The 23,898-nt window shown below is 39.3% G+C and overlaps 1 protein-coding gene across 2 annotated transcripts in view; it reads right to left on the reverse strand.

Moving 5' to 3' along the window:
• Positions 1–2,189: 2,189 nt before the first annotated feature.
• Positions 2,190–23,898, reverse strand: part of COMMD10 (COMM domain containing 10) — a 190,930-nt gene continuing 169,221 nt past the window's right edge. The window contains exons 6-8 of one of the 2 annotated variants that reach the window (XR_011145385.1): positions 15,977–16,036; positions 15,120–15,229; positions 2,190–2,292 (exon numbers count right to left, since the gene is read on the reverse strand). Coding sequence is in view for 1 of the 2 variants with exons in the window: in XM_068980626.1 (XP_068836727.1) it covers positions 15,191–15,229; positions 15,977–16,036 (99 nt within the window). In the remaining variant the exon portion in view is untranslated. Of the gene's footprint in view, positions 2,293–14,098; positions 15,230–15,976; positions 16,037–23,898 lie in introns of those variants that run through there. The other variant, XM_068980626.1, reaches the window with a different exon arrangement.

Raw genomic sequence — 23,898 nt, forward strand, 5'->3', positions numbered from 1 at the left:
ACCAGTAGTCATGTATGGATATGAGAGTTGAACCATAAAGAAAGCTGAACGCCAAAGAACTGATGCTTTTGAACTGTGGTTTTAGAAAAGACTCTTGAGAGTCCCTTGGATTGCAAGGAGACCAAACCAGTCAATCCTAAAGGAAATCAGTCCTAAACATTCATTGGAAGGACTGATGCTGAAACTGAAGCCCCAAAACTTTGGCCACCTGATGAGAAGAACTGACTCATTGGAAAAGACCCTGATGCTGGAAAAGACTGAAGGCAGGAGTAGAAGGGAACGACAGAGGATGAGATGGTTGGATGGCATCACCGACTCAATGGACACAAGTTTGAGCAAGCTCTGGAGGTTGGTGACAGACAGGAAAGCTTGGCATGCTGCAGTCCAACGGGTCACAAAGAGCCGGTCACATGACTGAGTGACTGAACTGAACTGAACCAACAGGCTTGAGGGAGAGTTCAAAGAGGGATGAACTTGGAAGGGGAGGCCCCCATCCACCTCAAAGCTAGGGTTCATACCTGTTGGAGAAGGCAGCTGACGTCCACTTAATGGAAGAGAAATTTGTTGTAGGCCAGAGCTTGTCTACAGTCACTGGGACAGCAGGAAGCTGCCCTCTGGGAAGTAAGCCATAGCCCGTGACCACACGTGTACAGCTGCAGAATGAACACCATTGTTTGCAGGAGGCTTGGGACACGCAATGTCAGGAGGGCAAACGTAAGGGGCAGGGGGCCTTGGGTGAATCATTGCCAGGGGACAGGTGAGCGGGCATGCAGAGGAGCTGGAGGTGATGCTGTGGGCCAGAAGCTTAGGGATGCAGTATTTTGCTGGGAGAGCCACAGGAGTGTTCACCAGGTTAGGCTAGGGCTGCAGGTGGCTGAAGGATTGTGTGCTCTGCAGCCCTGACTGGGGCAGAGCACAGACCTCCAGAGACCCTCACACCCACACTGGTGACCAGCGGGTCAGCTGGTGGAACCTGCAGAAGCCTTTTCTTCCCACCCAGTCCCTCTAGAGCCCTTCACGGAGAAAGCTGAACACAGTACTCACAGGAAAGGAGAACTTAAGAGGGATTCCAACCATTATTGCAGAGCAGGTACTGAAGGGGACATTTGGTGGTGAGAGGCAAAAATTGGTATCAAAAGAACCCCAAACCAGGTGTCAGAACTCTGAGCACAACGTACAATCTTGGACTAGTGACTTAGGTATCTCAGTTTCAGTTTATTCATCTATAAAGTGGAAATACTACTTGTCCAACTGACTAAATAAGAATACTGTGAGGATCGAATAAGATGAGGGGTATGAAGGACTTTGTCAGCTGTAAAGCGCTGCACATTTCCAATGGGCATGGCTGTTAACTGTATTCAGCATTTCATGTGTTGTCCCACCAAGGAGCCATATTCCCCTGGTATTAAGGCCAAAGAGATGAGACCCTGTCTTGTTTCTTTTGAATTGGCACAAAGTAAGGAGTTACCAGAATTATACCCTTTTACTTACTGACAATCACATTAAGTGAGGAACTGAAGCTGAAGGTAAAGCTGTGTCTGACCAAGCAAGGACCAACCTCAGCTCCTCAGAGTGGCCCCCACTGATATTTCCCCATCTTTCTTCCTATTGTCAGAAAGCTGCTGGAGCAGTCAGTAGGGAAATCCTCTTTGCCCCCTCCCTGATCAGCCTCTTCCTGAGGTCCTGGGGCAATGCCTTTTCGGCAGTATCAGCTCAAGGAGCTTCTAGAAAGATCTCACTTGCTGGCCTATTAAATAGATGGTGGATAACTAAAGACATAAATGAATGAATGAATAAATAGGCAAAGTTGCCCAGCTAAGGTCTTGTCAGAATCCTACTTGAATATGATAACCATAGGGCCACCAAAAGCCATTTTTCATTAAATATATAACATCTTTAAATGCACATATGCACACAAGCCATTGCACATTCCTTTCTCCATTACTTCCTTAAAAACATAAATAAATGAAGAAATTGGGCATATATGCATAGCAATTGCTAATTTACTCATTTATTTATTGTACTTTTGCAGCAGAAACCTCACAGCAGCACAGACCAGAGCTGTCTGGACACCACAGGCACTGCTGTCTGAGGTCTGAAGAGTCTCTGCATAAAGGGTCCGCTCCTGGTGGTCTGTGGCCCCCACCGCCGATCCTAAGACTGCTGCGGGTTCACATGGGGAGGAAGCTGGGAACAAGCTGGGAACAGCTGGAGGGGACGAAAACTGAGGACATGCTGACTGGTCTGGAGACAACTTCCTGCCATCTGCCTCTCCTCCCTACAATGGCAGTCCTGAAGAGGAAGAAAAAGCAAGCAAGTTTAATTATTCTGAACATATCCTGGGACATTTCAGAGTCCCCTACAAAGGAACTGAAATGTTGCATGCTCTTTAACGTTAAACGTCACTAATGAGAAATTTTTGTTGTTGTTGTTCTGCCTGTAAGACATTTTGTGGATGACGTTCAGCCAGTCGACACTTTCACAGATGTGGGCACGTCAATGGTTAATTGCTTGAGGCAGAAACCACTCGGTGTTGCAAAATCGGTTTGAGCTGCTTTTGACACACACTGGTATGGGTTAGATACTTCAGGGTGAAACTAATACATGGAGTAAGTCTTTAATTCAGTCATTCCCTCACCTGAGGCAAATCCCGTGGGTTTCATATGATGTGCATCAACCCCACAACTAAACACATTAAGAAAAGGTAGCTCTGAAGTGGCTTGGACATCTGTTACTGGAGCACATAGGGTAACTTGATCAGTCAATTAACATCTCATCGTATCCTCTTCTCAGTTTCCTACTTAGCTGTGTTGCTTTGTCATACCTTAGTCTGGAAAGAGAGGAGCCCAGTTTTTGATTGCTCCTTTTCCCTCCACAAATTCAGCAAATGGTCAAAAGACAAAATCACATCAGGCTATCAAAGGTACATTCCATACCTCTTTAGCTTCCTAGGGAGTTGCAGGGAGAGTCTGAGGTTGAAGTCTTTAGAAACACAGAGGAAGTCGTGAGTGTTGAGGTCAATTTCCATCCTCCAGTGAACTGGTTTCACTGTTCTATTGTGGCCTTTGAAACTGACTTAGCAATCTCTCCCGTTTTCAGAGACACAGATATTTTATTAGTAACGTCAAGCTGGTGTTCTTCAGAGGGAGTCAGCTATTGACTTTAAAGTCTTCTCTCACTCAAAGCCTACCTGAGAGTTAAGGTATGGACGATGCCTTTCATATTTTGGTCCATAGGTCACTACATATGTTTACCACTGAAAAATAAGACATTTGCTAAGAAGAGTTATAAGGGACAGAGGAGAAATTGTGATTGCATTTAACAGCACACACACACAAAGACTGATAGCAAATGACAAAGAGACACTTTAGTATTACCTTTCAGAGCTTGTTCAGACTGGGTTAGAGTACACGGTTCACTCAAGAACCCTCCCCACCTCCCCCCCAAACCTCAGCTTCAGCTCAAATTCTGGACAATCACTAGTCCCTGCCCACTATATAGCACAAAACTACAGCAATGATGCTTTGTTGAGGCAAAGAAGGAAAGGCTAGGCCTTCTTTCCCAGGTGCTGCCGGCAAGTCCAACACAGAGAATGAAAGCAGGAAGTGCAAGAGAGGACTACCACTGCACAAACATGGGCTTTTAATAGCACCCTGCCCATCCGTAAACATCAGCCAGATTTTACAGTTGACCAAACAGAATGGCAAATCCTTCACTCTTAAAGGCTGTGGGGGAGCTAGAAAGGGAGACAATAGCAAAGTAGTTAGAGAAACATTCCTTTCCCTATAAAACATTCACTCTCTACCCACAAACATGTGCTATTTGAAAACCTATACAGAGAAGCTTATGAAATAGAGGTGGCTTCTTTAGGAAAGCCTAATGCAGGTCAGGAAGCAACAGTTAGAACTGGACATGGAACAGCAGACTGGTTCCAAATAGGAAAAGGAGTACATCAAGGCTGTATATTGTCACCCTGCTTATTTAACTTATATGCAGAGTACATCATGAGAAACACTGGGCTGGAGGAAGCACAAACTGGAATCAAGATTGCCAGGAGAAATATGAGTAACCTCAGATATGCAGATGACACCAACCTTATGGCAGAAAGTGAAGAAGAACTAAAGAGCCTCTTGATGAAAGAGAAAGAGGAAAGTAAAAAAGTTGGCTTAAAACTCAGCATTCAAAAGATGAAGATCATGGTATCCAATCCCATCACTTCCTGGCAAATAGATGGGGAAACAGTGGAAACAGTGTCAGACTTTATTTTTCTGGGCTCCAAAATCACTGCAGATGGTGATTGCAGCCATGAAATTAAAAGACGCTTACTCCTTGGAAGGAAAGTTATGACCAACCTAGATAGCATATTAAAAAGCAGAGACATTACTTTGCCAACAAAGGTCCGTCTAGTCAAGGCTATGGTTTTCCCAGTGGTCACGTATGGATGTGAGAGTTGGACTGTAAAGAAAGCTAAGCGCCGAAGAATTGATGCTTTTGAACTGCGGTGTTGGAGAAGACTCTTTTAGAGTCCTTTGGACTGCAAGGAGATCCAACCAGTCCATCCTAAAGGAAATCAGTCCTGGGTGTTCACTGGAAGGACTGATGTTGAAGCTGAAACTCTAATACTTTGGCCACCTGATGTGAAGAATTGATTCATTGGAAAAGACCCTGATGCTGAGAAAGATTGAGGGTAGGAGGAGAAGATGACAGAGGATGAGATGGTTGGATGGCATCACGGACTCAATGGACATGGGTTTGGGTGGACTCTGGGAGTTGGTGATGGACAGGGAGGCCTGGCGTTCATGGGGTCGCAAAGAGTTGGACACGACTGAGCAACTGAACTAAACTGAACTGAAAATACACGTAATTCAGTCAGAAAGGTGATGAAATAAGGAATAATCACTTAATTATAGGAGGATTTTTTACTTCTCAAAAAATATGATTCTATGGAAAGAAAACTTGACTTTTTGAGGTCCCACCTTTTCAAGTAGGTACTTTTGTAACCCTAGATCCCCCAGCATAGACTACAAAGCTAATTCTAAGAAATAATAAAAATGTTTTTGAGACCAAAATGATTACAAATTTAACTGAATGTAAAGCCCAAAGAAAAGGGATCCAAATGCATTTATGGAAATGGCATTAACTCAAGGAAAATAATCCAGGAAACTGAGACAGGAAGAGAGGTTCTCAGAAGCCAGTAGAGAAGAACCATGGCACTATAACATCAGAACATGTGAGCAATTTCTTCCTGAGTGCCTGGAGAAATAACCCTACAGACGGTGGTCACACCCTGCTGACCTCAGCTCAGGGCACCTACCAATTCATCTAAGTCAGTCCAGAAGAACTTTATAAGACCGCTGACCCAAACATGTACTCAGTCACTCAGTCGCGTCCAGCATTTTTGCGACCCCAATGGGCTTTAGCCTGCCAGGCTCTTCTGTCCATGGGATTCTCCAGGCAAGAATACTGCAGTGGGTTGCCATATCCTCCTCCAGGGGATCTTCCCAACTCAGGGACTGAACCTACATCTCCTGTGCCCCCTGCATTGCAAACATACAAGGGAGGTTAATAGCACATCTGACAGAGGGGGCCACTCCCAGAGGCCCTCAAGCCTGCTGAGTAGGGACTGCCTGTGTTGGGTGATTTTGAAGTCCAGAAAGTGGGTGCACCCAACCGGCTGATGATGTATCACCATTCTAGTTCTTTCAGGTCACCCAAGTACAGGACATACTCTGCAGTAAGGAACACCGACACTCTGACACAGAGAGTCCTTTCTGCCATGAGGTAGAAAAATCAGACACTATAAATCATGACTCTGTTAAGAAGAAACGGATCCCTCACACTGCGATTCTACATCTAAACACATGGTCTTGGAAACAAAGGGAAAATTTTAACTGAAGTGTTACTGAACAGCTTTCTACTGCAACTTGCTTGCCTTCTGCATTATCTATGCGAACTTTTTCAGACTTCTGCTCTAAGTGATCACACATATACAAGCTGGACAATCTGTGTTGTGTAAGGGGAGATGTCTTTCTAAAACTTTGTCACTGAACTTCCCAGATCAGTGGGGAAAGCTTCTTTGTAAACAGGGTGTTTATATGTAACTTTAATCAAGACAACTTTTTCAATAGAAAACTGACATCTGAGTAATGAGCTCACAAAATCTATACCTCTCAATGTCAGAATGTTGCCGATGTCTTTCTGGAGCACGCCATTTGACCCTGTCACATAAATCACCTCTGAATTTCATAGGAACATAATTGTTTTTCAGACTTTGTAGCAACAGTAGCAGAAGTATGTCTAAGTCAACTTCATGACCACCATAAATCTCCTCCCAGCAGTGGGAGAACTTGCTCCAGCATTCTGGACAGGAGAAATCTGGGTCTCTAGCAGGTTATCAGGCTTTTATCCTCTTCATATATTTCCTGTGTGGTGAAGGAAAGGATCAGTGACTTTAGGCAACCCTCCCCAGAAGAGAAGTGGCTACTCCCTAAGCAGATTATCAATATATTTGGCTAAGGCCATTTGAAACCTACTTGTGTAAATCTGAGGTTTATGATGGTTTTGTTTGTTTTTAAGAATTCAGATAGCACAGTGCAAATAAGAGAGGCAGAGGGAGAAAAACTATTAGTGCACCCCATTAGTTCGTTCAGCCAATGTCTTCAATACCCTGATGTTCACAGGACTACTTACTTCAGCACATAATAGAGAGGCTGGAGTGCAAAGCAGAGCTCATGGTCTGGGATGCATGAGTCACTACTTTATCTGATCGTTTGGAAAATTACTGTGCTCTGCTGCCAGAGCATAACAGCATTCCTCAAGGAGAAGAAACGCTGAACCTTCCAAAGTTGAAGTGCTACAGCAGCCTGTTTCTGGGGACAGCCTCTTGCTTTGTTCATACGTTGCCTGGTTGAACCTGTAGGAAGAATCTGAACTGTGGGTTAGAAAGAGTATCAAGAAAATCTGGTTATTCTAGAAGCAAAAAGACACGGGAAACAACCTTGAGATATCACTGAGCTCCACACTTCCCAGCAAATCTACATTAAAGATGAGAAAAACCGTATCACTGACTTTTCCTTAAACAATTCAGGAAGGATGTATTATATTATTCAAAACTTCAGAAATAAATTCAGCTATTAAATTTACTGTTAAATGCTTTCCCCTTCTTTCCTTTACCTAGATTCCTTTGAAGAAAAAAATTTTTTAAATCCAAGTCATTTATAGAATGAGATTCTCATACTCATTAAAAGATGCTAAAACTGACTGAACTCTAGTTTTACTAAGGGAACATTATTATCTATTCATTATTTTTCCAGCTTTGGAGATTAAAACAGTCTCTCTAATCCTGTAACCTCCTCTTCCTTACAGATACACAGCCTGGACCTGCTTCAACTTTCTTGTCTTTGCAGACACTTCTTTTGAAATGAAAACTAATAACTTTCTATTTCAAATAAAACAAAGAAAGCAAACAATGAAAACTGTCAGCACTTGGATTTGGATCACAGGTCTTGAGTCAGCTAGTACAACCTTATTACACTTCAGACAAAAGCAAAAGACCTTTGATAAGATTCTAGAGTGTTTGACAGGGGTAGTGGGGAGGGAGAGGGAAGGAAGCAATGAAAAAGCTTTGAAATTCTCCAAAATTATAAATGCCATTAAGCTTTACTATAAAGTCCCTCAAATTAATGTGCTCCTAATATTAGCATTAAATGAGGCTGGTGTATTGAGTAGAACTATTTGCATGATGATGACAAAAATCAAAGTTTTAGGGAAGCAAAATTGACTTATTTGAAACTTAAATTCTAATTCCTGAGCAGTTTCTGACTCATGAGCCTGAACAAGTCAGAACTGTCCTGGCCCTCTTCTTCAACAGTGGAAAACAGATTATGTAAAATGTTGGAGGAAATTTAGAACATATACCTATGGTTTCTTAAACTTTCCAAGTAACCACACTAGGGAGGGGTTCATATATCCTCCAGTAGTCCTAAGAGCTTAGCCTGAAGTTGCAGGCTCTGAGCACAAACTTTTCTTGGAAATTTCCCATTTTCTCTGTAACTTTTATATGTACTTCCAACTAGATTGTTCTTGTTTAGTTGCTAAGCTGTGTCCGACTCTTTTATGACCCCATGAACTATAGTCCACCAGGCTTCTCTGTCCATGGGATTTCCCAGGCAACAATACTGGAATGGGTTTCCATTTCTTTCTCCAGGGGATCTCCCCGACCCAGGGGTTGAACCCACGGTCTCCTGTGTTTCCTGCATTGGCAGGCAGATTCTTTACCACTGTGCCATCTGGGAAGAGCATTTCCAATTATATGCTGTAAAATATTCATCTCTCTTTAAAAATATACATGCTCTAAATCACTGGCTAATTAAAATCATGGTACCCCCATTTAAGCTACCAGCTAAGATGCTGTACTAAAATGATACCAAATACAGTTGTTAAACAAAATGCTTATCTCTCATATAAGGGTCTGGAGGCAAAAGCTCGTCAAGGGCATATTAGCAGTACTGCTCCATAAGCACATTTAGGGACCAGCCTCCTTCCATCTTGTTGCTCTCTATCCCTTAAGGCATCATCCTTATCTTCTCAGTTAAAACCTTGTGTGTGATAGTCACTAAGTCATGTCCAACTCTTTGAGATCCTATGGACTGTAGCCCATCAGGCTCTTTGGTCCATGGAATTCTCCAGGCAAGAATACTGGAGTGTGTTGCCATTCCCTTCTCCCATCAAATCTATGTTTTAGTCAGAATGGGCAAAGAAAAGTGAAGATGAATATAATTTCCACTCACTTTCATTGGTGAGACCTAGTTATATGGCTGCAGTAGATACGGAGCGTGAAAAACCACAGTGTCTAACTGGATGGCCATGTGGCTGGCAAAAATGAAAATAAAAGTGATGCTACAGAAATAGATATCATATCTGTCTTACGAATTTATGTACCTACCAACTGCAATATTCCTCTAGGGATGCTTTAAAGATGTGTGGTATATAAGAAATGGCTCTGTAACTGTTTCAGTGTAAAGAGCCAGGTAATAAATAGTATGGGCTTCCCAGGTGGTCAGTGGTAAAGAATCCACCTGCCAAGCAGGAGATGTGGATTCGATCTCTGGGTCGGGAAGATCCTTTGGAGAAGAAAATGGCAACCTACTCCAGTATTCTTGCCTGGGAAATTCCATGGGCAGAGGAGCCTGGTGGGCTGTAGTTCATGGAGTCGCAAAAAAAGTTGGACACAAGTTAGCACCTAAACAGCAAGTAAATATTATAGGCTTCCTGGGTACATGCTCTCTGTTGCAACTACTTAACTCTACCATTGTATTGCAAAAGCAGTCATGGACTGTATGACTGTATGTAAATAAAAGAACATGACTAGTTTTAGTCATCTATTACAACTTAAAAAATTACTATAACATTAGAAGTTTAAATTGACATGCATTTATTATCTCACAGTTATCACGGATCAGGTCCAGAGTCAGGGTCCTTCATGCAGGCTCTCACAAGGCTGCAATCACAGTCAACTGGAGTATGCTCTCATCTGGAGGCTTGACTGGCAAAGAATCTACTTCCAACCCACTCCAGTTGTTGAAGGATTTATTTCCTTGTGACCGCAAGACTGAGGGCTTAGGGCCTCAGCTTCCTGGTGGCTGCTGGCTGCCCTCAGCACCTAGAGGTCACCTGTAGTTCCTTGCCACGTGGTTCTGTCCAGAGCCCCTCTTACAATATGGCAGCTGGTTTCTTCAAAGTCAAGAAGGGAGAAAGTCTCTAAATGAGTTTGGTATCATGACAGAATTTTATGCAATGTAACAGTCACAGGAGTGACATCCCATTACCTTTGTCATATTTTATCGGCTAGAAGCAAGTTAACAGGTGCTGCCCACACTCAAGGGGACAGGATTTGACCTAGGTACAAATATCAAAAGACAAGGATGACTGAGAGTTTGTCCACCAGAGCTGTGTTCCAATAAAACTTTACAGAAGCAAGTGGTGGGGATTAGGCCCACAGGGCATAGTTTACAGACACCTGGTATAATAAATAAGTTGTAGAAGCCATTGTTTAAGGTGAGAAGAGGTAAGAATTCATCGAATAGAGTTAGAGAGGAAGAATCCTCAGAGCTAGGAGAGCTATGTAGAAAGATGGTACTATCTCATAACACACCTATTACCTTGTTATTAAAAAAAATTAAGAATGGGATAGATAGGCAATATGCTCAAATCTAGTTATCATAGGATAGAGCTGTTACTAGAACACTAATTAACTACAAAGTGAAGGGCCTTCATAGGAAGCTTTCTCCAGGTTTAATTCACACTTTACATGGAATAATTTCAACAGCAAGCCTAGTCATTTTCTTAGTGATTATGAAAATGACAGCGAACACTTATATGATTATTGTAAATCAGGAATTATGCTAAATGTTTAATTTGAAATATGTCATTTAATCTTCATAATAATTCCATGTAATTTAGATTATTATTATTCCCATCACAAAGATTAGGAAACTGAGCTTAAGAAAATTAAGTAGCACAAAAGGCAATAAAACTAGTATATGACTCTTAGTCTGTCCTGAGGTTCTGAACCTTCAAATTTTACTTGGAAGTTTAATGGGAAGTCTTTGAAGTTTTAATGCAGGGAGGTAGTGTAAATTAACATGGTTAATGTTTGTAGCGATACGGATGGACCAGAGTGTCATACAAAGTGAAATGAGCCAGAAAGAGAAAAACATATATCATATATTAATGCATATATATGGAATCTGGAAGAATGGCACCGATGAACCTATTTGCAGAGTAGGACTAGAGACACAGACGCAGAGAACAGACATGTGTACACAAGGGGGACGGGGAGAGTGAACTGAACTGAGAGAGCTGCGCTGACATATATGCTGTACATACACAGTGTCTGTGTACAACAGATAGCTAGTGGGAAGCTGCTGTATGCCACAGGGGGCTCAGCTTGGTGCTCTGTGATGACCCAGAGGCATGCGACGGGGTTGGAGCAGGGGCAGGAGGGAGGTTCAAGAGGGAGTGGATATATGTATATGTATAACTGGTTCACTTTGTTGTACAGCAGAAACTAGCACAACATTGGAAAGCAATTATACTCCAGTAATAAGAATATTAGCTCTGTGTGGAGGCTGGACTGAAGTGAGGCTGGAGAAAGCAGGGTAATCAGGGCAAAGATGATGGCAGCCTGCAGAAGGCAGTACCCTGGGGATACCTGTGTAAGACATTAGGTGGCAGCAGTGGAAACAATGTCAGACTTCATTTTTTGGGCTCCAAAATCACTGCAGATGGCGATTGCAGCCATGGAATTAAAAGACGCTTGCTCCTTGGAAGGAAAGTTATGACCAACCTAGACAGCATATTGAAAAGCAGAGACATTACTTTGCCAACAAAGGTCGTCTAGTCAAAGCTATGGTTTTTCCAGTGGTCATGTACGGACATGAGAGTCGGACTATAAAGAAAGGTGAGCACAGAAGAACTGATGCTTTTGAACTGTGGTGTTGGAAAAGACTCTTTTAGAGTCCCTTGGACTGCAAGGAGATCCAACCAGTCCATCCTAAAGGAAATCAGTCCTGGGTGTTCATTGGAAAGACTGATGTTGAAGCTGAAACCCCAGTACTTTGGTCACCTGATAAGAAGAACTGACTCATTGGAAAAGACCCTGATGCTAGGAAAGATTGAGGGCAGGAGGAGAAGGGGACGACAGAAAACGAGATGGTTGGATGGCAACACCGACTCAATGGACACGGGTTTGGGTGGACTCCAGGAGCTGGTGATGGACAGGGAGGCCTGGCATGCTGCAGTTCATGGGGTCGCAAAGAGTCAGACACAACTGAGCAACTGAACTGAACTGAACTGTGATAGGCTGCCTCTCTAATGAAAACCACTCTACTATTCACTTGTCATGACACTCCAACCACACTGATCTTTGGTTCCTGGAATGTGCTGAGCCTCTTCCAGTCTCTGGGGTTTTGCATTGGCCATTTTATCTACAATGCTTTTCAGTCTATTTTGCTACGGCCTCATTCTAACTCATCCTACAGGACTCAGGATCCTTTGAGAATCCTTCCTTGATGCCCCATATAAATTTGGTCCTATCTTTTATTTTCTCTTAAGAGAATTCAATTATTTTTCATCCCATACTTGTTCACAATTTATTACATTTTGCTTGTTTTTATACTGTCTTAACACATTATACTTCAAGAAGCCAGGAAGTGTATTAGTTTTGCTCATCACTGTTAGCATAGTACCTAGAGTACACACAGTTCCTGCCACCATAGACAGTCATACAATATTTGTTGAGGAAGGAAATAAATAAATAAATGTCTGACTTCACTTAGCTACTGGGCAACTGTTTTTCACATTTCCTGATTTTAGAAGAAATTTTCCTCTTCTATCTCTCTGGAATTATCAACATAATATATTACAGGTAATTAGTGACGCTCCAATATCCAACCAACTCTCACTCCACACTCTTCCCAAAACCCACCCCTAAATTAAAAATAATGCTGAGAATGAAACATACAGTAGGAAGAAGGGGCTGATTAAGTTGGCTTGAGGCAGGTGAATTTCACTTATTGTTGGTATGAGTATAAACTGATATACCCTTTGGGGAAGTAATTTATCAGTATGCAAAAATGGCCTTAAAACAAATATAAATTAAAAAAACAAATACAAAGAGGGATGTGTGTTTACATTTACATGAGACATATGAAATGATAAAAACTAAATGTTTCCAATGAGTTAGGTGGGTACTCCTGGGGAGAGACCTTTTTTTAACACATTTTTTTAAAAAACAGGCAATTTTATATTTACAATAAAATTCCTTTAAAAGTAAAAATAAAAGTAATCTTCATACTTTTGGCATAACAATCCCACTTCTAGGAATCTGTATTAATAATAAAATAATGAAAAAATGTGGTCTAGGGTTTATTTATAATGATCTTCATCAGTGAGTTCTTTAGTATTTTTTAAAATTTAAAATCATCTCAATGGCCAACACTGATAGATTGGGTAATTAAATAATAATTATCCATTCAAATGAAGGACTTCTTAATGATAGTAGAGAAAGATACATGAATAGGAAAAAAATAACCTTCAATAAAATCTACTAAAATGTCATTAATGGCCATTTCTGAAAAATGACAGTATTTAACTTTAGGTTACTCATTTATGATTTTTTGGTGTTTCCCAATTTAAAAAATCAGATTTTCTAGTCAAAGAACTGCAAATATTATTTGCAGTACTTCTTTCTAACAAGTAATTATATTTTTATTCAATCCTCATGACAAGCATTCACATAAAACATGTTTATCTGCTGAGAAAGAAGGTTTCGGTTTCCACTTATCACTCCACCCACCTTATTTCTGTGAAAAAATAACACACAATAATCTTTGGGAATGATACCTTCTTTTTTACTTGTGTATCATAACAATGGTAGTGGCTGAAGAAGTAAAATTATCTGCAATTAAATATGCTTCAAGAATAATTATGTTCTTAGCTGGAATTAGACCTCCAATGACCCATCCTTCCTTTAATGCCTTTGGTCAGACTTTCCTGAACTAAACTAATGGAGAGAAAACTATTTACCACTATTTTAAGCTACAATAGAAAATTTCATTAGGAAGTGTCACATTTCACTTAGATACCTACACTGGGAATTAAGTCGGCATCATACCAATGAAAATGTCTACCTATTCATATGGTCACTGTCAGGCAGGACTAACAAATTCAGCTTGAAATGATGGATGTCTATTTGTACGTAAGAAGTCTGAAAGAATATTTACCAAAATGTTTATAGCAGTCAGGTACGTTCCTCTGGGGACCAGCAGAACAGTGCATAAAAATATATGACAGGTCCTACGAGCTATATGTGGAAACAAACCCTATTACATTATAAAAGTGTCCTCTAGATATGCTATCGATGGAAGTTTAACAACTTTTCAAATCAATCAACTATGGATGGCCACTATAATATTTACATTCTGAAATAATCCAAACACCCAATCCTTCTAAGCAACAACATACAAGCACACATATAAATAAATAAGGGCATAATTCCATATACTGAACATTTATTTGGGAGACATTTAACATTTGTATTACTCAGATACCTCATATAAGGACTGTGATTTAAATCCAATGGTTCTGTTTAACCATAGGATATTTCTGAAATCAAATTCTTTCATGTGAAGTCATATTTGAATCTCTCTGTTGTTCTCGCTTTCTCTCATTTTCTCCTTCTCTCCCGTTTTCCCTCTTTCCTCCCTCCCTTGCTGTCTGCCTGTCTCCCCAGAAAAAATACAGTACAGACTTTTCATTCATAAAAACTTGAAGTGATTATTTTCTGCTGCCAACTATACTCATATGTATATATATAGCCATAGCATAAAATACTGTGCACTTTAGTTCAACTAATTCTAAGACATAAAAATCTCATTGATTGAAATTAATTAACATATTTACAGAAAGAGAATATAAAAATGTTTTAAAAATTTAAGGATATTCATTTAGCACTCATTACAACTATTTTTATTCATGATCTGAACCCGTCTCCCATGCTATGAATTATTATTAATTTGCAGTACAAAGAAAAGCACACAAAAACGTAAACTGTTATTAAATCATTAAACTCAGAGAAAAAAAATTAAGCACACAGAGATGCTCATTAGAGCTGACTTATAAACTAGTACTAGCTTTCTTAAAAATTTCAAAATATACTCATTATATTAAAGGAAAAAAATGCCATAATGTATTTAATTGAATGTGGCTACTGTCTTATGTTTATTAATGTAATTAATGACATTCTGTGTTCTAAGGTACACATTATATTGTATCCACAGATCCTCCTTAAAACACCCAAGTATCATCAAGTATATAAAAAATAAACAGGTCAGGCAATAAAGCAAAAATAAGCAGTAAAAACCACATGATAGCCACTTTTGTTTCCTTTAAAACAACGTTCTCAAACAACTGCTTGCTTTTGGCACGCAGAACTAGAGAATGAATATTAGAACATCAGTACTCATAACAATGATTTTCCTCGGCTGTTATTTGTCTAAGAAGCAATAAGCCATATAATTTACAAGGAGAAAGCGACTGAATCCTTCAGAAAACACAACCTGGCAGTTAATCTTCAAAGTAAAATAAGGAGGTGGCAGAAGTGTGATAGAGAAACCAGTCTTCAAGAACATCATGTAAGGGAATCCAGCTGTGCTTGTATGGTCTCTAGCTGTTTACAGAGACAAAAAAAAAAAAAAGAGAGAGAGAGAGTTGGTGAAGGGAGAGAAATTCATATGAAGTGTTGTTTAGAAACATGCAAATGAAGCGAAAGAATGCAACTGGTAGCTCTGCATTTTAAATCCACTCACAGAGCAATAAATATCCCACTTGGAAAGTTTTTCTTTTTACGTGAAGCTATTAGAATCCCAGCTTGCTAAGTTTTCGAATTTGTACAGAAGGATTTCTAAATACTATTGTTTAAAATGAACCTAGCTGCTTTATTTTAAATGATCACTACATAAGATTTGTAAGTGGGGGCCGGGTGGTAGAGGGAACAGTGTTTTTTCCTGGGTTACAAAGATCAGCATTTAAAAAGAAACATGAAATATCCTCAAAGATAAATCTTTACAGGCCTGGTATGTTCCTTTTCCCTTGGGGCAAGAAATTAAAATATTTAACATTATCTGAGGGCCAGTGTGGCTAGATACTACACAGTTTATTACTTAATGCTTTACATTAAAACAATAATCCTATTGCTTTAATTAAAACCATATCCATTTTCTTCCTGATTTAGTCTGTCACATCTTCTTCATCGCAGCAATGCTTCCTACTGTGAAACACAAGGTATTCACAAGGGAAGTTTAAGGAACTCAAGCTCCATAGCTCCATAATAGGGCATTTAAAAATAAGAATTCATGAAATGGAGGAAACATTGTGAAAAAACCCCATATAGGAAATTATTGAAAAAAAGACATACCTTGTTATAGAAATCAAACAATTCCTTGTGACTGAATTCCACAAGAACTTTCTGCAGGCTCTATAAAGAAAAGGAAGGAAGGGAGAAAGAAAGAAAAAAATTTAGTTTCGTACAGTTTACACTGCATTTCTTTTCTCTCCAGCTAGCCTCAGAATATGCCACATTATTCTCTGAGTGGTTTAAAAAAGGAAAAAAAAAAAACAAAAAACTTACCTGGTCTACTCAACCCCACTGTTACAAGGACTCAAAAAATACATTTAATAACACTCCACTGTAACAAAAGGTTTCAACTCTACAGGGGTATCTGTTCTTTACGTTGATTCCAGAAAGGTTAACAAAATACAGGCCAACAAGGGAATACTTTCATTATCTATTTTTTCAAGACAGAGATAATACATGAGATTATATTTCATCTTTCTCAGCAGTCCATTCGAAACCTGGTAAATACCATTACACAAAGACACTGGCGGCAGCATATCTGATCGAACTCATCCAGCCATTAATGCTGCACACCAGCACAGCTGCTGCCTCCAAGCATCAACTAACAGTTATGATCTTAACCTGCTGAGATGGTTACCTTTTTAAATGCACAGACTCAGCAAAAGTTAACAATTAACACACAGCTTCAAAGCTGGGACTTAAACATGCTCATTCCTTTCCCCTCACAGGCAACAGAGAACTCTTTAAGGATGCTACAGATACTGAGTGATATTATGCATGTACCCAGGACGGTGGAGTAGAGAGAGGGCAACATTTAATTCAACCCACCTCAGTCTGCTTGGGGTTGATTTTGTAAACTGAGGAAACAAACTAGTTTCTGAAAAGTATTCCAACATGTTTATTTTACTCAAGGTACCTTTGGGAAATGCAAATTAAACGAGGAGAGAACATCAGGAATGTGCTACCTGCTCCGACCACACCGTCATGCTCATGTGACATAACAGGCACCATGAACTGAAGAAGTGGAAAACTGCTGCCAACAGACATTGATTCATGTGCTTAACTGCCTACAGTCATTGCCATCATTATATTAATTCCAAGTTTCTAGCCTCACTGTTTTTTGGTTTTACTTGTTTTAATGATTTCCATTTCTATTTAGAAAGCCAACATTTTTCAAACCAGGTCTTCTCTAGCTAACTTCAGGAGAGTCAATGGGGCTCTGCTCAGAAATGGCACTTCCCTTTAGACGTAGCCCAAGCACACAGGCTCAAATTCCTTTCTTTGGCTTGTCTTACACACTCACATAAGTACTTAAGTTTTAAAATGAATGAAGCAGCACACTGGCTTTAAAGCTGTATCCTTTACAAATGATTTTTTTAAAACTATGAATTTTTCAATCATATTAGAAAAATCAGTTGTTGGCACATAACATGAAACCTCCAAAGGCTGAATCAGCATTATCCAGCTATGCCATATTTCCTCCGGCAGTTAAAGAGATGATAAGCCTAGGTTTACCCTAGGGAAAAGTGAAGCAAGTTCATTTCTTTACCCCCACAGCCAAAAGTCAGGAGAGAACGAAGACTGAATCAGCATGTCAACAACTGATTTGCTGTAACTTAGAGGTAGCAGCCAGGCTAGGCTCTTGTTTCCTTTATTTTGCTTTGCCATCTTTCAAGGTAGTATTTTCTAGTCATGTTACACTTAGGAAAGGAAGGTAACTTTAAAAAAAATACTTCTTAAAATAACAATATTTAAAACAATGTGTGTGTGTGTGCACGCGTGCATGAGTGTGTGTATATAGAGAGAGATGTTTATTTTTATACACACACATCCATCCATAACAGTAGACTCTAGGCACCCTTGGGAGACTGGATCCAGGACTTGCTGTGTCTACCAAATTTTGTGGATGAAGTCCCATAACTGCGCCTCCAGATCTGCGGCTCCCAATCTTAGATTCAAACAACTGCAGATGATGTAGTGCCACAGCATTTATCGAAAAAAAATCCACATGTAAGTGGATTATCTGTGGATTTTTTTCATCTGCACAGTTCAAACCTGTATTGTTCAAAGGTCAACTAAATTGAGTGTCTTGCCTTACTGAAATAGCCCCAAGAAGGAAAAGAACTGATACCTTGATATAAAACCCCCTATGTTTGGCATAATAACTGGTAGCTATTACTGTGATCATTTCCCATTAGACACACAGAAGACCATGAGAATATGAAAAAGTGAGGGAATGGTTTTGTTTCATGTCTATATGTAAGGAGCATTATCCTAGATTTTGAGAATCTATGTTTACCCAAGGGGTAGCCAGGGGCAGTGGTTAAAAGTTCTGGGGAAATAAGGATGGAGATGGGGCGTGTAGGATAAAAAGGAAAGGGGGATGGGACTGGCCAGGGTCCAGTTTCCCACCATGTCATGTTCTATCTAACATGGAACCCCACAGAGTCCAAGAATATTAAATGCAAATCTGACCTTTCAGGGCATTATAGAAGTACTTTACTGAGAAAAAAGTATAGATCACGTTTCATTTAACAGTTTGGCAGCTTTATTTATGACTTTAAGTTTAGAATGAACGATGGCCTCCCTTTTTACTCTTCCTTCAGGTCCCACAAATATTACACCTGATCAAAATCTTTCCTGGGATTATACCATTTTTAAGAAGAAAACACACACTTGAGCTTTCCTTGAGAATATAACCAGAAAGTAACAAATTTTCTTATCAAATGAGAATCAACTCTTTAATTTCATTGTTTACTCTTCAGAAAATGTACAGAAGGTTCAAATCATTATGTTGTACACCCAAAACCAATACTATGTTATGTAAATTATATCTCAATTTTTAAAAAAAAGTCACATGGGTGGTAGCATTTGGCTGAAGAGAAGGAGGAAATCATCAGGAGACCCTTAGAGGCCAAATTTGATTTAGCCAGTGTGAATGATCCGAAAGTCTGGCCAGTGATGGAATGCAAGGACTGGGAGTGAGGGACAAATAATTAGGAACAGCCTTTTTCTTGGGAGGTTTCCTGGCAGTTCCCCTAGCTGAAAGGCTACTCATGGGCAGTCTGGACTGACAGGCTTGATCTGATTTAAAAAAAAAGAGCAACAAGAAGACTTGAATAGGCACTTGCCAGAGGAGGATACCCAAACAGAGAAAAACATGAAAATATGTGTTGAAAGGGATAAAATTATGTATAACTATCTTTCAAACCTGTCTGGAATTATCTACTAAAGCTGAATATTTATATACATCCTATGACCCAGAAATTCAGTCCTAAATATTAATATTGAGCTCTACAGAAATATACACATTTGGGCACCATGAGATATGATGCAAGAATAGCGATAGCATTATGATTCAAAAGAACCAAAACTGGAAGTAATAAAACTTTGTTTCAACAGAAGAGGAATACAATGGAATGTTATTCAGACAGGACAACAAACTACAGCCAAATACAGTATCATGCATGACTCTAACAAAACAATGTTGAACATTAGGAGTGGGCACAGAATTTGTGCATAAGAAGATTCTAAAAAAACAACAGAAAAGGTTTGAGAAACACTTAGGTGGTAAAACTGTAATGAAGCAACAAAAATATTATTGAAGTATCACAACACTGATCACCTCTGGGTGACTCGACAGAGGAGGCAGTAACTGGGAGAAAGCATAGGCGAGGCTTCTCATTTCTTCTTCTTATTATTATTATAAATTAGGCAATAATTATTTCTTGATCTTGGTGTTCGATATAAGGATGTCTTCTTTTTTTGACAAATTACTGTGCTATTTTTCTGCATGTGTGCTATATTTTACCAATTAAAAAAAAAAGCATTGTTATGTGTTAAATTCATGCATTTTTATTCAATAAGTTTTTATTAAAGGTGTAAAAGTCTGTTTTAGGTACTACATAAATAGCAAAGAGCAACAGAAATCAAAATCCCTCACATTCTAGTTGCAGAAAGCAGATAATAAACAAGAAATGTAATAAAAACAATAACAACAATAATAATAAAACTATCACCATAATTCACAACATACATATAGGAATGTTTGTTGATAAGTGCTAGGAAGAAAAAGCAAGAAGTAATGTGTGTTTGGGGGTAGGTAGGTGGAGATTCCAGGTTAGGTGGTCAAAAAGGGTCTCAAAGGGATGATAACACTGAAGATTTAAGGGAAGATTCTATCCCATGGAATAGGAGAAAATATTTATGAATCATTATCTAATACAAATATGATATCCAGAATATATAAAGAAACCCTATAATTCAACAATTAAAAGATAAACCCCTGTGGGTGGGTCCTAATCCAATATGGCTCCTGTCCTTATCAGAAGAGATGAGGATACAGACACAGAAAGGAATGACTCTATGAAGACAATGGAGGAAGACGGCCGTCTATAAGCCAAAGAGTGAGGCCTTAGAGGAAATTAATCTTGAGGACACTTCGATCTCAAAATTCTAGCTTCCAGAACTGTGGGGAAATAAACTTCTGTTATTAGAAGCTACCCAGGCTATGGTACTGTTACAGCAGCCCTAGGAAACTAATACAGGCCCCATCATCTCTTCTGGGATGGAAAGAGGAGAAAATCTTTAGTCTAAGAGCAATGGAAAGTCATTGGAGAATTTTAAGAATGATGTAATTGTATTTACATATTAGCTACTCACTTCGGCTTTTATTTGTAAATGGATTAGAGCTGGACAAACTAGATGCGGAGAATCAGCTAGGAGGTTATACTGCATTCGTCTAGGCAAAGAAGGAAATGGCAACCCACTCCAGTGTTCTTGCCTAGAGAATCCCACGGATGGCGGAGCCTGGTGGGCTGCCGTCTCTGGGGTCGCACAGAGTCGGACACGACTGAAGCGACTTAGCAGTAGTAGTAGGAGGCAAAGATAGTTACAGCAGCAGTGATAGAGAAAAGTGAAAAAAAAAGTTTAATGGTTTAGAGGTAGAAGAGATAGTGTTCAGTTAAAGCTCAACATTCAGAAAATGAAGACCATGGCATCTGATCCCATCACTTCATGGCAAATAGATGGGCAAACAGTGGAAACAGTGTCAGACTTTATTTTTCTGGGCTCCAAAATCACTGCAGATGGTGATTGCAGCCATGAAATTAAAAGACACTTACTCCTTAGAAGGAAAGTTATGACCAACCTAGACAGCATATTAAAAGGCAGAGACACTATTTTGCCAACAAAGGTCCATCTAGTCAAGGCTATGGTTTTTCCAGCGGTCATGTATGGATGTGAGAGTTGGACTGTGAAGAAAGCTGAGTGCCGAAGAATTGATGCTTTTGAACTGTGGTGTTGGAGAAGACTCTTGAGAGTCCCTTGGACTGCAAAGAGATCCAACCAGTCCATTCTGAAGGAGATCAGCCCTGGGTTTTCTTTGGAAGGAATGATGCTAAAGCTGAAACTCCAGTACTTTGGCCACCTCATGAGAAGAGCTGATTCATTGCAAAAGACTCTGATGCTGGGAGGGATTGGGGGCAGGAGGAGAAGGGGATGACAGAGGATGAGATGGCTGGATGGCATCACTGACTTGATGGACATGAGTTTGAGTGAACTCCGGGAGTTGGAGGTGGACAGGGAGGCCTGGTGTGATACAATTCATGGAGTCACAAGGAGTCAGACACGACTGAGCGACTGAACTGAACTGAACTGACCAAACAGATCTGGGTTGGGGAAGGAGGTGAAGGAATAGGAGGAGTCAGAATGACTCTCAGGTTTCCAGCAAGAGAAACTGACAGATTCAACTGAGATAGGAAACTCTACAGAGGAGCAGATTTGAAGGGAGACTCAAAGGTGCAGTTTCAGACAGTTAGTTTGATATGTCTGTTACATTCCCCCAAAATATGTGAAATAAGCCTGGGAAGCCAGAAAAAGAAATTAGCTAAGAGATACACACTTGGGAATTACTGATATATTGCTATTTAAACTGAATAAGACTTCCAGGAGAAGAAAGCAGTGTGAACAGGGAGGGCAGCCTGGGACTGACCCCTTCAGAACACCAATATTTAGGGTAGGTAGGTGTTCCATAACTGATGATTATCACCAGGTTCATAAATGTATTTTGCATGGCATGTGAAACTGGAGGTATTTATTACCTGAATCCAAATAACTTAGTAAGTTGCCATACAGGCAATAAAACTGGGTGGCCTGCCTTCAAGGTTCCAGTAAGACTCATTAAAGTCACTAATATTGTTAACTAAATATGTACAGACTAGAAGATTTACTCTCTTTCTTCTGCTTTATATATATAAGAATATAACCAAGAGCCCATTTAGGAAATGCATTACTTATGTTGTCTAAGCTGGTCTCATGCATTAACACCAAACAGACTTTCTGCACCCTATCTGAAAACACTGCAAAGTGAAAATGAAGGTGCAAAGACAGACATTCTGCCCATTTCTGAAAAGAGAAGGAAAATGTATTTGTTCACCTATTTCCTCTATTTTTGAGCTGTAATCCTATCTATGAGTACCTAGATAATGTTGCATATACCCATTAGCAAAATTCCCATGGAAATAAAATTTAGTAAGGTTTTCAGAGAGGTCTAACTTAATGGAAGCTGACAGTAAGAATATAATTTGCTTTCCCATTTGTTAGAAATTAGGAACATATACATATTTTTCAAGACAGAAATGCATTAGTCTCATCACAAATTATTTAATAAAAAACTCTAAATAATATAGACATAAACTAGATAAGAATTAAACCAAATTTACATTGCTTAGCTTTTAAAATTAAGTAGGACATCAGAATTAGAAACCATACAATTATATTTATACCTAGAAAATCAGGAGTAGAGGATTCCAGTAAAAGAAATACTACTAATCTCTTGTCTTAGTTAAACCTAAAAATAATTTGCTAGGCACTTAAAGAAATTTTCTCCTTTTCAGTTACAGAAATAGACAGAGATAAAATTTAAATAATATTTCAAATTCCACTGAGTGGTTTATAAAAAAAAAATCATTAGACACCACTTTTTAAATAATCTATAAATTATACTCTATAGCTATATACAGTTACAGATCACTGTAAAAATATTCCAGTGTCTCTTATTTGCGGACTATCTACACTATTACTGAATAGTCAGTGCAATTTTCCTCATATATATAAGCATTAACCATTTCTACCACCCATAATATTCAGTAATTCAGTAAACATTTAAACAGTACTGATGCAGAAATGGATAAGCCATAGGAATGAGTACACTCTTGACCAAAGAAAGATCCTTTTCTAGGTAGGCAGGTTGTCCTTTATAGCTAAGCTTCCAACTAAGAATGTACATAGAATAGTGAGAAAAAAAGGATTCTCTATCCATTATCAGGTCAATGGAATTAATCCTGGCAACAAAAGGGGTAATAGATGTTATAATCAGCTTGATTCAGAGGATGCCAGTTTGAAAAGGTGCAAGTAAAACATTCTAGGTAGAGAGAAAGAGCAAATTTCCATTTTTCTGCAAGGTGGTTGAACTACACAATTGCCCAAGGTTCTTATCAATTCTATGACTTAAGGATGCTGACAGGCAACCTCTATAAACAAAGTAAACCGGGGAACTGAGGTAGAGGACACCAAAATGTCAATAAGAAAAAGCTTTAGCAGTAGCCTGACTCAACCATCTTATTTAACAGATGAGAAAACTAGTCTCACAAAGTTGAAGTAACTCATGCAAAGTACACAGCACTGGAACTAGTCATTGCTCTTTCCACTACATCATTACGGTAACAAGATAAAATAGCACTTTCACCTGCATATCAAGCTAACTTACAGAAAAAGATTTCTCCCCATGAATTTGCACAATTATTTCCCTTTTCTAATTCATTATGTACAGAAAAACATAAATGCTCTACTGAGGGTAAATAAATAGTTCAATAAACATGGCTGATAAGGCGCCAAGTAAGAGATGTAAAATGTGAGGTTAAGATCTTAAATTTCTCAAAAATTTCCAGAAAAAAAATAAGCAACTCTTTGTCTCTGTTACA

Source organism: Capricornis sumatraensis, chromosome 9 (assembly GCF_032405125.1).
Source record: "Capricornis sumatraensis isolate serow.1 chromosome 9, serow.2, whole genome shotgun sequence".
Lineage (NCBI taxonomy): Eukaryota > Metazoa > Chordata > Mammalia > Artiodactyla > Bovidae > Capricornis > Capricornis sumatraensis.